Source organism: Meles meles, chromosome 6, assembly GCF_922984935.1.
Source record: "Meles meles chromosome 6, mMelMel3.1 paternal haplotype, whole genome shotgun sequence".
Taxonomy (NCBI): domain Eukaryota; kingdom Metazoa; phylum Chordata; class Mammalia; order Carnivora; family Mustelidae; genus Meles; species Meles meles.
Window position 1 is genome coordinate 150,651,166 of NC_060071.1, and position 18,682 is coordinate 150,669,847.

Sequence of the window (18,682 nt, forward strand, 5' to 3'; positions counted from 1 at the left end):
AGCGCCGGCGGCAGCGGCAGCGGCGGCGGCAGCAGAGGCGGCGGCGGCGGCGGCGGGCGGGGTCGGGGCGGCGATGCGGGCGCCGGCCTGGACGCGGGCCTGGGCGGCGGGCGCGCGGGGCGGCGGCGGCTCGGGCTCGCGGGCGGCCGCTCTCCGGCCCGGCTCCCTCCCTCGCGGCGGCGGCGGCACCGGCGGCGGCGGCGGCGGCGGCGGCGGCGGGTCCCGGCCTCGGCTCTGCGCGCCCGCGCTCCCGGCGCCCGCAGCCAACAAGTTCGGGACGAGACTGACAGCTCGCTCGCCCATTCGTCACCCGCGTACCTGCATATGCATGAGGGGGCGGGGCCGCGCCGCGGGGTGGGGCTGGGGGCTGGGGGCGCCGGGCTTTAAAGGCGGCGGAGGGCGCTCCTGCCCGCGCCCGGACCCGGCGCGCTCTCCGCCGGGGCCCCGGGCGGCGGGGGTTCCGCCACGCCCCCGCCCCAGCCGGCGTGCGGGGGCCGGCGCGGCCGAGCGGCCTCCCCTCGCGCGCGCCCCGCCGGGTGTCGGCAGCCGGGGGTGGGGCGCCCCTGAGGTCACCGCCGAGGTCCCCTCCCATCAGTGCGCCGCCGCCACCGCCGCTCCCCGCCGTCCCGGGGGAGAAGCCGCCTCCGGCACAAATCAGGGCCGAGCCCCCACGCGGGGTGGGCGCGGCCTGGGACCCCTCCCCGGGGAATGCCCCCCCCTCCGCGCCGCCCCCACCGCCTCCGCGCCGGCCGCAGGGGGCGCTGCTCGGCGCCCACACCCCTGCCCGCCCGCCGCAGGGCTCGCGGGTCCGGCCGCCCGGCAACAGATGCTCCGCGGCGCGAGCTGGGTCCCCGGGTCGGCCGTGGCGCGGGGCTGAGCAGGCCACGCTCTCGCGGAACGCCGGGGCCGGAGACGGGGCTTGGGCGGGGACGCGGGGGAGCGAGCGGGGAATAAAAGGCGGCGGTGCACGCTCAAAGGACGAGGTGGGAGCTCCCCAAAGAGGCTCTTCCTGCTGTCCCGGTCACCAGGTCCCCACGTCCGCCCCCCCACCATCACCGTGCTGCCCTCTGCCGGGGTAACCTCGCGCCGCCCCCCACCCCCACCCGGGGTCAACTCCAAGGGCTCCTCGTCTGCAAACATCAGCTCCCCCCCAGCGAGCAGCGTCCCTACGGGGCAGGCGGGTCGCATGGGCAGTTAGGCATCCCGAGGTCCGCAGGGGTCCGGCCCCACCCCCACAATAACTGGGTGAGTCTCTCGTGGGCCCCTTCCCTGGGGACTGGGTGCTGGGAGTGCCGTCCCTGCCTGGAGCTGGGAGCAGCCCTGGCTCGAAGCGGTGGTGGGCAGGGTGAGGCACGGAAGGCTTCCTGGGAGAAGCAGCTCCGAAGACGGGGGTAGGAGGGCAAGCGCAGCCCTCTTCTCACCAGGCTGTGCAGCCAAGTCGCCAAGGGGCCCGGATGCCCTGGGCGCGCCACCCCCACATGGGGTGTAGGCTGATGCCAGCAAGCAGGGCCTCCAGGATCCAGGAACCGGGGGCCCTTGAGGGCCACGAAGGGATGGGCCCGGCTCTGCTCCCTGCGCGCCAGTCACTCCCTGCCTGAGCTCCTGTCTGCTGGGGTGAGGGGGCAGGACGCCAGCCAACCCCGCCAAATAAGGGAAGGCAAGCTGTGTTCAGAGCCTTCCAGATGTGGCCTGCGTGGCCGCGGGGGTCACTGTGGGGATGCCTCCTTCTTGCTGCCCCTGCCCAGAAGCAGGCACCCATGTACTCCAGGTCACCCACTATCCAGGGAAGCCCTGGGTGCCTCTGCCCAGCATTCAGCCTAATGGTGAACCCTTGAGGGGCCCCCAGTCCAAGGGTGAACCGAGCTAGAACGACAAACTGTAAGGGTGAGGCAGGCAGGGCAACCGCGCAGGGGACCTGCTAAGACCCAAAGGCAGGCGAGGGTCAGCCCGGTGAGGAGCTGGGAACGGCACATGCAAAGGCCCCGGGGTGAGGAGGCCTGACCCCCGTGAAGGCCTGTGAGAAATACAGTGGCAGAGGCCGAGCAGGGGAGGGACAGGCCTAGGTGAGGCTGAGGTGGCAGTGAGTGCGGGGCCCCACTGGGCCTCTCTGTTGGTCTCCACGCCAAGACCAAGGGAAGCACAGAGAGCGACTGAGCTGGGTTGGGCTGCACAGCAGCGACCTACATTTTCCTAGAGCTCCCTGGCTGCAGGGAGAGGGGCAGCAGGGGGTGAGGTCAGGGCAGGGAGGCCACAGGTCACCACAGTGCAAGTGAGAGGGGCCAGTGACCCGGACCTGGGACCAAGCAGGGGGAATTCCTAGCTAAGTGAGAGGCGGGGTCCAGAGAACAATTCCCCCTGTGCCCCTCCCTCAGCCACCCCGAAGCTTCCTGCCCATGGCCAGCTGTGGGCGGGAAGGACAGCCCAGAGACTGGCTGCGCTGCGGGCTGCAGAAGCTGCCGAGTTTCAGCAGCGGCTCTCCGCCCGCTCAGAGCGGTCTCAGCCTGGAGGCAGCCGTGAGGGAGGCTCACTCCATCTCAGGATTCAAGCTCAGCCTGTCCAAGGAGGCAGCCTCTCCGGGGCCCTTCCTGCCGGCCAGCCTTGCTTGGGGGTACAGAACGCCCCCACCTGCCCTCCAAAGCTAGGGAGACAGTGGCCTGGCCCCATCTGCTTCCCTCCGGGCCTTTTGGGAGCAGGACCTGGGTCCCCCTGGCCCAGAGCAGCTGTGTCCTCCCCTTTGGGGTCCCCCCATAGGCATCTCTGCAGCTCTTGGGCTGGAGGGCTGGGGATCTGATGGGGGCTGGGGCTCCTACTTCTGCCCATGCTGGGACAGGCTGCTCTGCCTCTTCCAGGAAGACCCCGGTCCCTGCTCTGGGGCCCACTGGATCCCAGCACCCGTGTCCCACCCGGGTCCACCCGCCCCCAGCTTGGGGGCTCCCTCTCTGAGTTCCCCAGTAAGAGGGGCTCTCAGGATGTTCCGAGCTGGGCGCTTGACAAGGCCGAGATGGGGTGGAGGCCCCCAAGCTGGCAGGGGCCCTTCAGGACCAGGCTGGGGTGCTGGCTGCCTGGAGTTTGGACAGAGCTGGCCTGGCTCTGGAATGAGCTGCGCTTCCGCCGCCTGAGATCTGTGGTGCTAAATATAGCGGCCAGGGAGGGGAGTTTCCGGTTACAACCACCCCCCCCCCCAGCCCCCTGTGCCGGGAAATCGATGCCAGCTCCATTAGGCCCGCAGCGGTGCCTGTGGACCTGCCCCATCGGACTGCAGAGCAGAATGACGGGGCCGGACCGCCCCCGGGGCCGGGTGCTCTGTCCCTCACCCCCCACCTGCCGGCTCGGCGCCTCCAGCTTGCCCCCGAGGCACACGGAGCCACCGGCGCCACGCATACCTGCCAGAGGCCGTGGGCAATGCCTGCAGGCCAGCCAAGGACAGAGCTCTAGAGGCGGGCACCAGGCGGCCGCAGGCAGGGGAGGCGGGGTGGCGTGGTTCTCGGCTGGGCGGAGTCCCGGCCCTGTGACTTGGTCTCCAGACGGCTCTGGACAGGGTGGGGCAGGGCTGCTTGGGACCCCGCCACAGCCCAGCCCTGACAGCCCCTTGGGCACAGGCCGCAGGCCCGAGGGCCCCTCCTCGGTGGCACGTCCCTCACCTGGCTAGGTTCCCAGGAGGCCCCACCTGGGTCCCAGCCAGCATTTGCATACAGGTGGTGCTGCTTGAGTGCGCCCCTTGGGCACCGCCTCTGTGGGCAGCCTCCACCGCCAGGCCCAGGGGCAGTCTGCACTGGGCTGGTCCCAACCTGCCTGAGCCCCAAGCCCTCCCCGGACCAGCAGGAAGGGAGGGACGGCCCCCCACCCCCAAGCGTGCTCAGGAGCAAACACCCGCCTGCATGGGGTCAGCCTGGGGCCAGAGCAGGGGGATTCCAGGGAGGCAAGTAGAGGTCGGCCCAAGTGAGGTGCCCGCACTTGACAGTGGGGTCTCAGTGAGAGCCACAGGCATGGCCCTCCCCAGCGTTTGCCCCGATGCCAGACTGGGGCCCGGTCCCAGGGCACACGCAGCTCAGGGCACCAAGTGGGGTCTGCAGCAAAGCTCCTGACCACTCCAATCCCTATGACAGCAGCGGCCCCGGACACCTTGCCCTCTCCAAGCCGCCACAACTCATCACCCACAGCATTACCCATGGGTCTAACCGGAGGGCTTGGAGGGCTCAGGGGACAGGTCAGGCTGGCCCTCCCTCCAGGAGCTTCCCCAGCCCTCAGGCCCAGCCCCCATCCTGCAAATGCCCAAGATCACCGCATCCCCTCCGCAATGGGTTCCAACCCACCCACTGCCTGTGGAGGCCTTACTGGGTATGGAGCTGAGTGGGCACCAAGCCCTCCTGTAACCCCAAGTGTTTAAGGGTCACAGAGGCACCTCCCAGAGTGCATCACCCGCAAGACAGGCTGGCGCGCACAGCGGGGTCCTTCGGCCTCACAGGCCCGCACTGGTTGGCAAGCAGAGTGCTATCCCGGCACAAACTCCCAACAGTCCAGGGTATGCCAGGGCTGCTGGGGGCACGAGACCCAGATCCAGAGCGGCTCTGGCTTTGGGCTCCTGGAGAAGGAACCCAGCCCAGCCCCGGAGCCAGGAGCCTGTACCCTCAAGAACGCACAGCCTGGGGTGCCTGCGTGGCTCAGTTTGCTGAGCGACTGCCTTCGGCTCAGGCCGTGAACCCGGACTTCCAGGATCGAGTCCCGCATCGGGCTCCCAGCTCCTTGTGGAGTCTGCTTCTCCCTCTGACCCCCTCCTCTCTCACGCTCTCTCTCGCTCATTCTCTCTCAAATAAACAAATAAAATATTTTAAAAAAAAGAGAGAGAGAGAACGCACAGCGTGCTCTTCCGTCCCCCCTCCCGAGGGCTGGCCCAGCCACCACCTCCACAGCCGTACGGCTGCCCGTGGCCCACCACGCAGTCCTGCCTGAGCGCCCGGCCCGGCTGAGCCCCCCGCCCCACCTCTCCTGCCCCAGCAGGTAGCCTGGCCAGGACCGTCCTCCCTGTCTCTCCCTGGGGCCCCGCCTAAGGCCTGACCTTAGCTCCCTGCCCGCCACCAGCCACCCACAGCCGTCCCTGCCCCGCCTGCAGCCAGGGGTTTCTGAGTCGAGTGGGAAGCTCTGGCGGAGAGCACACCCTCCCCCAGGGCCCATCTGGGAAAGACCCACTGTCCCTCACCCCCGGCCCCAGCCCAGCCAGGTCACAGCGCAGAGCCAGCGGACACAGGCTAGAGCCACACGAGCCTTTATTTCGTCTGCAGGCCAAGTGGCCAGAACAAGCCTTGGTCTTGGGCCCCTGGAGTCTCACTGGGGATGCAGGCCAGGGGCCACACAGCTGAAGAACCACGAGATGCCGAAGATGACGCTGAGGGTCTTGGGGACGTCTGGATCCTCCGCAAAGGAGCGGGCACCCTCCAGGGGCAGGTGCACGACCTCGATGAGCTCACCCTCCTCCGCCAGGCCCCCGCCCGGGCCATCCCGCTGGGCATCCGTCACCTCTGCGTAGAACATAGTCTGGCTGGAGCCAGTGAGTCCCACACCGGACCTGCAGGTGGAGATGGCCTCTACGGAACCAGCCACACAGGCCTCATGGGCCACCAGGGCCCTTCTGGCCCTCCTTTTAGCCACTCCTGCCAGGGAGACCCGTCTCATAGGCAGAGCTCCAGGACATGCCCCCCCACCACACCTCCATCAGATTCCTGCCACCCCCAAGGGTGGCAGAACCCTGGCCTCATGGTGGCTCTCACTTCTGTGGCTCTCCTGTCCTGTGGCCAAGGTGAAGGACTCCGCCCGCTCTCCTGTCCTGTGGCCAAGGTGAAGGACTCCGCCCGTGTAACTGAGGGCTTTCATCAACGGACTTCCAGCTTGAAAGATTATCCTGGTGGGCCTGACCTAATTAGGTGAGCTCTTCAGTAAAGGCTTAGTCGTCAGAGACACTGTCCTGGGGGCCTTGTAGACCAAGCAAGCTGCCACATGAGGGGGCCACGTGGTCCAGGCCTGTAGGTGGCCTCAGGGAGTGGACCATGGTCCCCGGCCAACAGCTAGCCGGGAAACGGGGCCCTCACTCAGCCACACAGCGACGAGGAGCTGCATTCTGCCACAATCACATGAGCTGGGAAGGGGACCCTGAGCCCCAGATGAGCCCACAGCCCCGGCCGACACCCTGACCACAGTGTGGCCAGCGCCTGAATACCAGGCCCCATTCCCAGGAAGCAGACAGCCGACCCACGGCAACTGCGAGGTTGTAAAGAGGGGTCAACAGAAGCCAGAGATCTCGCGCTGTGGGTCTGCAGCTCCCTCGTGCAGGGCCTCCCTTCCCAGCACAGCCCCCAGTGGGCACCCAGGGCTTAAGCAAGGACTGGAAGAAGCTGGAAGCAAGGACCCATGTGGCAACCGTGTGGCCCAGGCTCAGACAGCCCCCAACGCCAGCCCCGCTGGGACGCCAGTTCCAGGCTGGGGATGGCTCGTGCTGAGGCAGCAGGGGTGTGCAGGGGTGAGAGGGAGCCCCTCCCTAGGAGGCTGGTGGCCAGAGGGGGCTGCCAGCCACCAGGAGGGGGACAGGCACCCAGGTGCAGCGCCGTGGCAGGCAGCATGGGCAGCCGGGAGGGGACAGGCCGTTCTGCAGTCCAGGACCGCAGAGAAGTCAAGCGTGAGTGCGCATCGGGGGATGGGGACCCGAGTGCGCCTGGGGCCACCCAGAGACCTGCAGGGTGGGGGCTGCTCTCACTGGTGGCCCAGCACACGGGGGGCTTCTGTACCCCACTGCCCGGGAGGGGGCACCCCAGCTAGTCGGGCCTGCCCCCGCTGACACGGTCCCTCCTGATGGCCGGTTTCCGGTGGGGGCCGCGGCTGGCACCTTTGACAGCAGCGCCAGCCTGTGGGGCTTCCAGGCCCAGCTTCCAGCGGCTCGTGCAGGAGATAGGCACAGACGCCGACCCAGGGCAAGAAGAACATGCCCAGCACCGCCCTCCACTGGGCCATCGCAGAGGACTGCCTGGGCCTTGTCACCTGTGATGGGTAGGGGGCCCCCGGCGCTCTGTGGCTCTGAGAGGAAGCATCTGCTGTCTGTCCTGCCCCCGGGGACACCGGCCCCCAACCTCTACTCCAGCCCCTTCAGCCCTACCTCCCGCAGCCACACCTCATCTGCAAAACTCACGTCTTCCCAGGCTGCTTGCTGCCCGGAGTCTTCCTGGGCTCCCCAGTACCCCTGGGATCAGGCTAGAGCCCCGAGAGCCTGCTTGAGGAACTGCTGTGGGGGGGATGCCACTCCTCCGCGGGTCCCCCACCCCTCCAGGCTGCCTCCTGCCAGCTCCCCCCACCAGCCCGGACCAGCACCCTCCCGTTCTCCTGGCCACCAGCAGCAAGGGGACCTGCGGACAGCAGGCCTGCCCCTCAGACTGCGATGCTCAACCACTTGGCAGCCAGTGGTACACGTGGGGGCCCCAAGCCCTGGCTCCATCCCTTCCTTGGCCTGGAGGTCGGCCCCAGCCCCCCAGCCTCCAGCCTGGGGAGCAACCCTGGCAGCTGCGGCTCGGGCAGCTGAGGCACAGGGCCTGGCCCCACCAGCTCCCTCCCTGAGCAGGTCCCTGCCCCTGGAAAGAAGGCTGCAGGGAGCTGTCTTCCTGCTCCCACGTTTTACGGCTCGGGGACCCGGGAGGGCATCCGAGGGGCAGCATGTGGACGGGCTTCACCCTAACATCTCGTCCTGAAACATGGTGGGGGACACCTGGGCTGTGGTGGGGACAGGCCTGCAGTCTCAGCTCCAGGCCACAGCCCTTCCCCTCCCCAGCCATGCCAGAGCCCCTGCCCCCCAGCCTCGATCTTGAGCCACTGACGGAAGACCTGTGACTCCGCCTCCCACCCCCCCCACCCCCCCACCCCCCCCACCCCGCCGGAGCCCGGTGCCTAATCCCCCCACAGGAAGTGGAGGCATCTGTCGGGAGCAGCTGCCGCTCCTGGCCCCATGTGGCTAGGGGCCGAAGGGCGGGGGCTCATGTGCCCCAGAGCTGCCCCAAAAGCCCTGGGTTCCGGCCTGGATCCCAACCCGAGGGCCTTCTCTGCCCAATCTTCCCCCGTCGCCGTGCTTAAAAACAAGGAGGAAGAGCCCTGCTTGCACGCCCCTGGGGACGCGGCCCTCACTGCCTCCCAGCTCGTCCCGTCCCCCAGGTGGTGCCGACAAGATGCCCAACCCCACTCACTTGTAGGTGGCGACCCGGCGCAGGTCAGAGGGAGACAGGCGGTAGCCACACTCCTCCCAAGCCTCCGTGCAGGCCACTTCCTCCAGCGACAGCCCAGGCTGGTCCACGAGGCCCGCGCACAGCTCGTATGTGACCCCCGCCGAGCCAGGCAGCGTCCCCTGCAGCTTCCGGGCTCCGTCCTGGTCCTGGTCCACAGCTGCCAGGGACCCTGGGAAGTGGCGTTCCACCTCGCCCGCGTACACGGCTGGGTGGGGAAGGCCAGGCCACGGTCACAGCTGTGTAGTGGACGCTAGACGCCCCCCCACCGGGCTTCAGTTTGCCCCTCCCCACATCTGCATTCTGACCCTAGGGCCCCGGGGGCCTCTCCCCTGCCTCCAATGCCCACTCCCGCACGCCTCACCTGGCCGGAACTGCTTCACCAACACCAGGCTCTGCTGGGAAGAGTTGAACATGAGAACGGCCACACTGTGGGGGTGGGGGGGAGAACGATACTCAACACAGAAGCAACACCCTCACCTCCCCTCCCCGGGCCCTTGGCTCCCAGCCCCGTCCCCAGCACGCCCAACCCACCTCCTCTCCCCAACAGATGGGAAAATTGGTCCCTTACTCAGATGGGAACACTGAGGCCCAAGCAGGGCCAGAGCATGCCAAGGTCCCACAGTCAGGCCAGGACACAGGCCTACTGTATTGCGACGGGCAGCAGAGGGGCACAGGGGTGGGGAAGGACATGCCGGGCAGCGGGGCAGGTTGGGGGTGGCAGTGGCTGAGGCCGGCTGACGGACGGGACATGTGGCCCCCGCTGGCTGGCCACCTACTGGCCACACTCCTCGTGCCTCCCTGCCGTCCAGCCCACAGCCTGCTGCTCAGGGGAGGACGAGGGCACCCAGACAGCCTCTTCCAGGTCCAAGAGGGCCGGGCTGCCACTACAGTCCAGGCAGCCTGAGCCAGGAGCCAGAAGGGGACACCCAGAGAACACGGGTGCACCCAGAGGGATGTGGCAAGGCGGGGGCAGGGGGACTCCCGGCCCCTGAGCCCCAGTGTCCCAGTGGGCATCAGCCGAGGGCTTCCCCAGCAGCCGGGCCAGGCTGGGCTCTCACCTGTCATGAGTCTTCATGAAGTCCCATGACTTCTGAGTGCCATTCTGGAAGATGCAGGCAGTGGTCAGGGCTGGCCGGAGGCTTTCTAGCATGTGTGCAAGTGCCCCGCGAAGCTGGACCCGCCGGACAGACCCACTGCACCAGTCCCTACCCCGGCGGCCCACCAAGGCTTGAGCCCATCCAGAGCGGGGAGCTGCAGCAGGTCGGGGAGGGAGGTCACAGACAGCCTGAGCCTCTCCAGGGGTGGGGCGGAAAACCACAGCACAGGGAGAAAGGCATCAACGCCCAGTGTCAGCTGCCACCTGGGGCAGGCTGGACTCAAGGAGCTGCAAAAGATGTTCGCTGCCACCAAGTGTGGGCAGCACCGTGTGGGGCACGGGCAGGGGCAGGATGGGGGTGGGGGCAGGGAGGGGAGCAGAGACCGGGTTTTCAATGCTGAAGCTTCCTCAGGCCAGTGGAGACAGACAAGAAGGCAGGAGGGGCAGGCCGGCCTCCTGAGTACAGCAGCGCCAGGAGCGGCTGGAGTGGGAGTGCCCCAGCCGGGCGGAGGGGGGATCGCCCCGCCGGACATGGTGATGCAGTGATGGTGACTGGACAGGGGATGATCCCGCCCCCGCCCAGCTTCTGTCTGGGGCCGTCTCTCGCGCTTCCTGTTGGCCTGTTGTTCTGGCGCTTGTCTCCATCATCCTGCTCCCCAAGCCTGGGCACCACCCCCCGATGGGCTCCCAGGGCTCCCGGCAGCAATCGGTGCATGGAGGAGGCAGTGGGAGGCCGAGGCCGGGCTGGACCAGGCCCACCGGGGGGGCCAGGAGGGGCACTTGTGGGGTTCCAACAGGCACGGTGTGTGAGAAGCCTAGAATCCTGCCAGCTGGACACCACGAGACAGGGTGGGCTCCCATCCTTGGGGCTGGAGTGGACACGATCAGTGGCCATTCCACCTGGTCCTGCCTCCTCCCCAAGGGGTCTCTGCAGTGGGGCTGGACCCAGGGCCCTGGGGACCTGCCCTATGGCCGCCCATTGCCAGCACCCTTAGGCCATTTGCTCTCAGCCATTGGGTCACCCATTGGGTCAGCCCAAAGACCCCGGAGAGCTGCAAGCCCTGCCCTTGGCGCTCTGCGCAGGCCTTGAAGTGGACGTGGACCTGAGCGCCAGACACAGAACGTGCAGCCTGGGCCGCAGAAGAGGGAGGACTTCCTGGAAGAGGTGACGCTGTACCAGCCACAGAGGCCCCGAGGGAAGGGCATTCCAAACAGAGGGGCTTCACGGCCAGAGGCCCACGTGCTGGTCCAAGGGGCGCTGGGCAAATGAGTCTGAGCTCTGCGGGAAGCAGAAGGCCCTGGAGGACTGGCAGGGGCCTTTGTTTCCAAGGGGAAGGTTGGGCTGCCTGGGAGGCCGTTGGGAGGCACCAACCCCAGGAGGCAAGCCTGGGCCTGCCTGCAGTCTGGCCACCACCGCGGGGCCGGCCACCCACCCAGGACGCACTCCAGAGAAGGCTGCCCCCCCCAGCCTGCCAAGTGCCCGCTGTGCCTCCTGCCTCCTCCAAGATAATTGTCACCTCGTGCAAGTCTCGGGGACCCTCCCAGCTCAAGATCACAACGTCTGTCAGACCCTTCGGTCCAGCCAAGGCAGGATGCTAACGGACGGGCCAGAGAGGCCCAGTGAGGCCCAGCCAGACCCACCCCCAGGAGCCCCAGACCAGCTAGTTGGGTCCTAGGCCTGGTTAACCTTGTGGGGGAGGGGGCGGTGACCTGCCTTTGGTCTGTCTGGCTACCATGCCTGCCCCGGCCGAGGATGGCTGCATCGTGCACAGCCCAGCCCTGTGTCCTACAGCCCCTGAAGGAACGCTGCCTGGGCTCCCCAAGCCCAGGCCCACCACTGCCTCCTCTGCCCTGGCTCTCTTGGGCCACCACCGCCCACTGCTGGAGCCGCACTGACAGGCTACCGCACTGGAGCCCGGGGAGAGAGGATGGCAGCCACATGCCCCACGGCAGCTGTGCGCCCGGACCACCTGTGCCCACCCGCTGCCCCCAGCCCAGCCCCAGCCCCCTGGGGGCTGCACGGCCACCATCAGACATCGCCACCCAAAGTCAATGCCAAGAAGGAGGGCAGCGATCTCAACCGTCCCTCAGCTGACCCCCTGCTTCTGTCCCAGGCCAGCATTGCCAACCTGGGCCGGTCCCCGGGACGGGAATTCCCTGTCCCCCTGGAGCCAACAGGGCTACAAGGACGGAGCAGGTGAGAGCTGTGAGAGGAAGGCCGGTGCAGTGGACAGGGGGCTGCCAGCCCAGGGGCGGCCGGGAAGCGGAGCATCCAACACCTGGACCAGGTGAGCAGTCGGCGAGGCGGGAGGGCAGTCTCGTGCGGAAGGCGGGGGATACGCCAACACCGGCGATGCTCTGGGGGCAGCCGGGCCGCTGAGCAGAAGGTGAGGGGCCCGAACCACGGAGCTGGTTCTCACGGGCCCAATGGACATTCCTGGTGAACTTGTCTACGCACGGGCCCAGGGAGTCACGTGGTCCTGCTCGCGCTGGCGGCCTCGGGATGGGCGGGAGGAGGGTGGGGGGCGCGGCCTGCCTTCGTGCTGGGCAGCGGAGGTGCCTCGCGAGGAAGCCCACCTGGAGGGGTCCCCAGCGCTCCGCCGGATCCCGCCGCTGCCTCCTCACGCCGCAACCCTACCTGCACTGCCAAGAATGAAGACCACCACCTCCAGGAAGCCTTCCCGGACCCCCGGGGCGCCCCGTACGACCCGCTGCAGAAAGCGCGGGGGCCCCGCACAGCCTCCTCGGAGGGCTGGGTCGTCCCCAGAGGTGTCCCGACCCGGTCCGGGTACCGGCCTCGAACCACACCCGCCCGCGGAGCTCGGGCGCACCACAAGGGGCGGGGCGGGGCGGGGGCGGGGCTCCGCGGGGCCGGCGGCGGGGAGCGCGGAAGGCGCGCGGGCGGGCGGCTCACCTGGCGGTAGTGCAGCGTCAACGGCCGCAGGTAGGGCGAGGCTGCGCAGCGGCCCACGGCCGCCCCCTCGATGCGCTCCATGCCAGCGCGCGGGGCGGCCCGGCCAGGGGCGGGCGCGGGCAGAGTCCGCGCGGGCCACGGGCTGCCGGGCGCGTGACCCGGCCCTGGGCATGCTCAGTGCGCGCGGGGCGGGGCGGGAGCGCGCGGGGCGGGAGGGCGCGGGGCGGGGCGGGAGCGCGCGGGGCGGGAGGGCGCGGGGCGGGGCGGGGCGGGAGCGCGCGGGGCGGGGCGGGCAGCACCTGCCGGGTCGGCGCCCAGGTGGGGCGCTCCGGGAGCCGCCCGCGGTGGGAGCCGAGTGCGGGGCTAGCGCGTAGAGGCGGCTGCGGGGCGGCGTCCAGCGGGGTGTGCGGGCGGGCGGCCGCGAGCGTGGCTGGAGGGGACCCACCGGACACGGGATCGCCTGTGCTCGGGGGACTTGGGACCTCGCGGGGCAGCCCTGGCGGGAGGAGCCGAGCGGCTGGCCCACCCTGCGCGGGATGACCGCGGCCCTGAGACTGGGTGATGCGGGCACGAGGTCAGGCCCCAGAGGAGGAGAGCCGGGCCCTGGCGGGAGCGGTCAGCGCTTGCGGTTGCCGGGTGGAGCCTGCGAGAGGAGGGGGACGGGTCGGTGGGGAGCTGCATGCAGGACCACTGAGCGGGCGGCGGTGGAAGACAGTGTAGGCCCTTCTGGGGAGCCGGGTGGCCAGGAGGACAGCCTCTCTGGAAGAAGGGCAAGGCCCGGGAAGGGGGCCGGACCAGGGCCCAGGCAGACCCAGGCCCTCCGGTCACCTGCCCCGACCCGGTCACCTGCCCCGACCCGCTGGGGAGGAGCTGGCGCTCGCAGCCTGGGGAGCTGTGCCTCCTTCCCCTCTAGGGCCCGTGGCTGTTCCCACCCTCAGGAAGGCCGGCCATGCTCCTTCGGAGCTGTGAAAAGTCCCCGGCAGCTGGACTCCTTTCTTGGGGGTAGATCTGGGGACCCCTTCCAAATGCAGGGACCGCTAAGAATGGTGGGTCAGGGGGCTGAGCCCCGCTCCTGCTCTCTGACCTGTGGCCCCACAGCTAATAGCCAGGGGCACTGGCCACATGGCCTTGAAGCTGACGCCCATGTCTTATCTGTTGCTGGGTAGCCAGACACGGGGCCTCAGAATGTCCTGGCTGGAAGCACCCATCTGTCGCTCACTGTCTCCGTGCACGGATGCCTCTGGCTCAGCCGGGCAGCTCTGCCGTGGGGTTTCTCTGCATGTGTGGTCAGGGGACAACGGCACGGGCACCTTCAGGAGGCTCGGAGGGCTTGCACATGCAGACGGCTCCACGCCTGGCAGCTCACCCAGGTGGCCGGAGCAGCGGGGCAGGCTGGCCGCCTCCCTACGTGGGTCCTTTCTGTGCGGCATGGCGGTCTCAGAGCCACAGGGTCCCCCTGCGACAGCAGCTCGCCCAGCACAGGGTCACTGGGCCAGGCTTGCTGCAACCCAGCTCCCACATCAGGCAGCGCTCCTGCACGGCATCCCGTGCCAGGAGGAAGGTTCACAGGGTTCTGGAGCCGCGGGAAAGCACGGTTCATGGGGGCTGTCGTCGGAGAGTCACCGTCACCCCACATGAACCTAGGAGTTTGTGCTTCCCAGCCTTGCTGGCCACCCCATGTCCTGAGCACTGGAGAGACGCAACCAGGGCCCGCCCTGCCCAGCAGCCAGGTGGGCCTCTCCTCCACACACCCAGGGTCCGGGGGCGCTCCCTGCCCACACTGCCCACACTGCAGGACTAATCGCAGAGCTCACACAGCCCTGGCCCAGGCAGAAGAGGAGTGGCAGGGAGCCAGGAGCATCTGGGAAGAAGAGGCAGCCTCTGCTCCCGGCATGGGTCTTGCAGTGGAGGGAAGGGAAGGTTTCATGAGGCAAGCAGAGGTGGCTGGTCGTGGAGACGGCAGAACTGAGGTCTCTCCACCCGCGAGGTGCTGCCCCTCGGGGAACAGTCTAGCTATTCTGCAAAGGGGAGCCATCAAGTCCCCGGGAGACCCACCAGTGCACTCCTGGGGGTGCGCCCGGGGCTGGAGCGTGGACTCAGCCAACGCCCGCACTGGCCGCCCTACCGACAGCAGCTGGGAGGGCAGCCGCACTGCCACCAGCAGGCGACGGGTCCACCGTGCGGCTGACCGCAAGACAGAGTATTGTTCAGCCGCAGAAAGGAACAAGATTCGGGTGATTCGAAGACAGGAATGCTCCGCATTAACCGTGGCCGACTGGCCCGTCTCCCCCCAGTCCCCTCTGTCTGTCCCCTCTGCCGGCGCAGCCTCACCGTGGACCTGAGGTCAGGATCCCCGGGGTGTGCGCGAGTCTCTCGGGTGAGCTGTGAGTATTGCCACCGCACGGCAGGCGGCCTGGCACTGGGGGTCCCAGTAAGAGGGACAGGGATCCCACACCCAGGCTGTGGCGTGGTCTAGCCAAGGAGCCGCCGTCCCAGAGCCCTGCAGGAAAAGGGAGGGCCGGAGCCAGTGGGCCAGGCTGCTGTGAGCCCCCATGTCCGCCCCCTGGACCTACAACCATGGGTGTGATGGCCTGGGACGGCTCGGACTCAGCATCCTGCCGCTCGGGGCCAGAGTCTGACACCAGCCTCCCTGGCCAGGGCCCAGCTGGCAGCCGCGCTGTTCACCTTCTGAAGGCTTCAGGGCAGAACCTGTCCCGGCCTCTTCCAGCTCCCACAGGCGCCCCCACACCAGGGCTCTCTCCCTGACGCTGCTCCCGTCGTTGCCTCTCATTCTCCTCCTCCTCCTCCGAGGACGCTTGTGGGGACCTGAGGCCCAGCCCAGTAATCCAGGCTTGTCTCCCCGTCTCAAGTCTGTGTCCGTGAGGTTCCACAGCGGCAGGCCTGGGGGTCAGGGCAGGGCCCCGGGGGCACCACAGCCGGGCAGGAGCCTGTGTCAGGAGGGCCCTAGGACCGCTCAGTGCCTCCGAGCACGGCAGAGACCTGCTTCTCCACGGTGGGCAGGCGCTGGCGGGACCCCGGGTGGCTTCTGCTGGCTGCCGCCTCCCGTCTCTGGGCAGGAGCTGGGGCCTGCTGAGGCCAGGACTGGAGCGAGGGGGCCGCGCGCCGATCCCCACGGGGCAGGGGGCTGGGAGCCCTGGTGGCCCGGGCTGGAGGGTGCGCTGCAGCAGTGCCCAGCAGCCTGGGCAGAGAGATGGGGCCCCCGCTTCCCCCAGGGCTCAGCCTCCTCCCGGGGGGGCAGTGGGCCGCCACAGGTCCAGAGAGGTGAGGGCATGGGTCGGGGATCCTGCTCTGAGAGACTTCAGGGATGGAGGGTGGTGCCTGCAGGGAGGGCCAGAGGCAGCGGCCACAGCAGTGGTGACGTCAGGGCTGGACGTCAATGCAGAACTCACGTCCGGACGCGATGTGTCTGCCCCCCCCCCCCGTGCCCACGCTCACAGGACTGTCCCTGGGTTACGGTTATGTCCCTTGAAGGCATCTTCCTCTGGCTGTGCAAGGCCTTGGCGGGGCAGCCAGGAGCGACCCTGCCCGAGCTCACACAGCAGGTGGCCCAAGCAGCCTGGGAGGAGGCCCCAGAGCCATGCCCCGAGCCGTCCCCACGCACAGCAGGTCGGCCCCGCTCACCCTCACAGTCCCAGCATGGCTCCCGTGGCCCCGGCGTTGCCTACAGCCCCGGGGACAGCAGGGAAGGGGCGCGGTTTTGCAACTGGGAGGAAACCCTTGCCCAGAAGGCCCCATTGGGAGGACCGGGGACCATTCCCTGAAAGGTGTGGGCCAGGGCGCACACTGCCTTCCCCGAGCTAGCCCAGACCAGGGATGGTGAGGAGCTGAGGTGGCCTGGAGGGGGCCACCCCCCTGCCCGGCAGCCTGGAGAGCTCAGCGGTGGTTGGCCTCCCGCATGCACACGCACGCTCCCTCGTCCTCTCCCAGGGGCGCGGCTCAGGGGCCCTGTTCCGTCCCTGCTGGGTGTGGGGTGCCTTCGTGGTACACTGAGAAGCGCACCTGCCTGCATTTCATTCCACACCTAGCCGTCTGGTTTCGTCATCGTGCCTTTTCCCTCCCTCCGTGACGGCTCGCTTTCCCCGTCCACGTGGCTGGGCCGCGGGCGCCCAGGGGTTCAGTGAAACGTGACTCCGGTATTTCCGGATGAGACGGGTGCTGGAGTCTGTGAACCAAGTTGAGCAGATGCCGGCGTGGGTGTGGGTGGGCCTCGTCCGATCAGTTGGGTGCACACAGGACCTCGGGCAGAGAGAGAATCCGCTCCCCGTGCCGTCCCGCTGGGACACGGGTCTGCTCGGCCTGGGGGCTCTGAGTGGAGCCCACGGCGGGCTCTGCCGGGTCTGCTGCTCGCCGCCCGCCGGTCGTGGCCTCGCAGCCTGCACTGGGTGACGGGTCCCTTAGATCGACTCCCATCCCCGCATGTGTGTCTGTCTGCTTCTCTGGAGAACACAGGTCATCGTGCCTGGGCGTCGTCTGATGGGTCTTGTGCGATGACCGCCCTGTACTGGTGCCCCTTCTCCAGGACCTGGGGGCCCTCCTCTTCCGTCCCAGCATCACTGACCCATGCCTTTGTCTTCCCTGGTCCTTGTCCTCATTTTGCTGGCCTTCTTCATTCCAGAGCTGTCTCATGAAAGCTGACTGCTTGGGACCCTCCCCTGATTGCTGTCTGACCAGGTGGCCCATCCTGGCTTGACCACGGGGCTACCCATTCCTTCTGGCGTCATGGTAACGGCTAGACCAGTCCCTGACTCTTTGTGGGGGCCTGCGTCCCTCTGGCTGTGTCTGGGTCCTGAAATGCCATCATGTCCCATCTTGGCTGGGTTTCTGTACCCTCAGCCAGTGACCCTTTCAGTCCCCAGACATGTCCGTGTGTCCCTGTGTCTGGTATCTCCCCCTTCCCCTTCTGGTGTCTCCAAGGTGGTCCACATGCCCCGTCCTGCTCCCTTTAACACAGGGCCGTGGGGGCCCATGTGCGTCAGGGCAGGTGTGTCCTTCGTGGGGCTGCAGTACAGCTGTCCCGCCGGCCTCCGGGGTATCGGGGACACCTCTGGCCTCTGGCCCAAGCTGCACCATTGGAGCCTGCTGTGGCTCTCCGCTCGGGTTAACCCGGAGCTGCCGAGGGCCAGGCTGCCCTGGCTTCCTCTCCTGCCTCTGTGATGCCTGTACCGACAGACACCTGGCCCCTGCGCTTGGACACACGTTCTCGTGTCTGACCGTACGGATCCCTGTCTTTGCTGTTTCTTCCTCACCCTTCGAAAGTGACCTCTTAACCACTAACCTCACTGCTCCTTACACAAGGTGGAGCGACCGTGGTGAAAGCAGCAGCGGCGATTTGGTGGGAGCCGGCTGAGTCTGCCGCTCCGCTCGGGCTCCCCGGGCCGCGGAGGCCTGCACTCCCACCTGCCGGCCTCGGGTCTCCCCCAGAAGAGCCGCACGCCTCTCTGCGGGCAGGCAGCCCACATCCCGTGTCGTCGCCCCTGCTGCTGTGGGCATCCCCCGGCCCCGCACCCGGACGCAGGAGCGCCACGGGAAGGCGACCGCCGCTTTCCGGACGGTCCCGAGTGCCTGCGGAAGAGCGGAAAGGACCCGTTTGAAGAAAAACAGGGGCCGCTTAAGAAAGCACGTTGTGGGCAGCCTGGTGGCCGCTGGGGGACTGCCCCCCAGGTAGCCTCTCTGGACATGGGACTGTTCCCCACCTTTAGCAGCTGGTGTGTGTCCCCAAGCTATACCCTCTCTGTTTTGACAAAGCGCTGGCTGACGGCCCCGGGAGAAGAGAGGCTGTGGGGCCTCAGGGCCCGGGTCTGGCCTCAGCCTCCCAGAGAGGTCAGGAGCCGCTGTGTGATCGAGGGACAGCAGGCCCCTACCATCAGGGCATCAGGCAGGGCCCGGAGGATAGGCTGCCCCGGGCTTTTGCTTCCAGCCTCGTTGGGGTCCTCTCACCCTCCCACGTAGGTCAGGTGCATGTCAGAGCGGGGGCTCCTGGGAACCCACGTCCTCCGCTGTCTGACCCGGCGGGCCAGGCCTCACGGGCACAGCTGTCCGGCACACCTCTCCCCCAGGTCCCCCAGGAGCTCCCTCTCCGGCTCCCTGGCTCAGTTTACGCTCTCGTTGGAAGGGAGCAGGTCCTCCGGGAGCTTGAGACAGTGCCTGGCAAGCAGCGTGAGGCCCCTGGCACGTCTGAAGACCTTTTTCCCTTCGCACCAGGACGGCTGGGCTGCGCCTGGAACTCCATCAGGGCCGCTTTCCGCAGCGCGGGGTGGGGCATGGCTCCGCCGCCCGCCTGCCTTCCCCGCGGCCACGTCCACTTCTGAAGGCGTCCTGAGGCCTCTTTGGGGACCAAAACAGGCTGATTTGGAGAACGCCATGTGTACTAGGAAGCAGTGGGCCTCTCTCTGCCGC

The 18,682-nt window shown here is 68.3% G+C and overlaps 2 protein-coding genes across 4 annotated transcripts; one reads left to right on the forward strand and one right to left on the reverse strand.

The window, feature by feature from the left end:
- Nucleotides 1-73: 73 nt before the first annotated feature.
- LOC123943700 (translation initiation factor IF-2-like) lies at nucleotides 74-3,435 on the forward strand. The gene is made up of 4 exons (XM_046007911.1): nucleotides 74-185; nucleotides 481-983; nucleotides 2,373-2,608; nucleotides 3,186-3,435. The coding sequence occupies exons 1-4, from the start codon at nucleotides 74-76 to the stop codon at nucleotides 3,433-3,435; spliced, it is 1,101 nt and encodes a 366-aa protein (XP_045863867.1).
- A 1,812-nt stretch (nucleotides 3,436-5,247) lies between these two features.
- Nucleotides 5,248-12,435, reverse strand: NUDT14 (nudix hydrolase 14). 3 transcript variants are annotated; one of them, XM_046008960.1, is made up of 5 exons: nucleotides 12,266-12,435; nucleotides 9,314-9,357; nucleotides 8,617-8,681; nucleotides 8,217-8,460; nucleotides 5,248-5,563 (listed from the first exon to the last, which is right to left on the reverse strand). In XM_046008960.1, the coding sequence occupies exons 1-5, from the start codon at nucleotides 12,344-12,346 to the stop codon at nucleotides 5,323-5,325; spliced, it is 675 nt and encodes a 224-aa protein (XP_045864916.1). In that variant the 5' UTR covers nucleotides 12,347-12,435; the 3' UTR covers nucleotides 5,248-5,322. The 3 variants fall into 3 exon arrangements, with proteins under 3 accessions (XP_045864916.1, XP_045864915.1, XP_045864917.1); XM_046008959.1 differs by lacking the exon at nucleotides 12,266-12,435 and adding an exon at nucleotides 11,631-11,972; XM_046008961.1 differs by lacking the exon at nucleotides 9,314-9,357 and having other exon boundaries at nucleotides 8,617-8,647; nucleotides 12,266-12,434.
- Between the last annotated feature and the right edge of the window lie 6,247 nt (nucleotides 12,436-18,682).

Excerpts from the sequence above, each read along its gene's own strand:
- LOC123943700 (XM_046007911.1), top strand. The coding sequence starts at position 74 with ATGCGGGCGCCGGCCTGGACGCGGGCCTGGGCGGCGGGCGCGCGGGGC. Across the intron at positions 186-480 it reads CCTCCCTCGCGGCGGCGGCG|CCGGCGTGCGGGGGCCGGCG; the intron begins GCACCGGCGGCG and ends CCCCCGCCCCAG. Across the intron at positions 984-2,372 it reads GTGCACGCTCAAAGGACGAG|CCACCCCGAAGCTTCCTGCC; the intron begins GTGGGAGCTCCC and ends CCCCTCCCTCAG.
- NUDT14 (XM_046008959.1), bottom strand. The coding sequence starts at position 11,786 with ATGTCCATTGGGCCCGTGAGAACCAGCTCCGTGGTTCGGGCCCCTCAC. Across the intron at positions 8,682-9,313 it reads TTCATGAAGACTCATGACAG|TGTGGCCGTTCTCATGTTCA; the intron begins GTGAGAGCCCAG and ends CCACCCCCACAG. Across the intron at positions 8,461-8,616 it reads GGTGAAGCAGTTCCGGCCAG|CCGTGTACGCGGGCGAGGTG; the intron begins GTGAGGCGTGCG and ends TTCCCCACCCAG.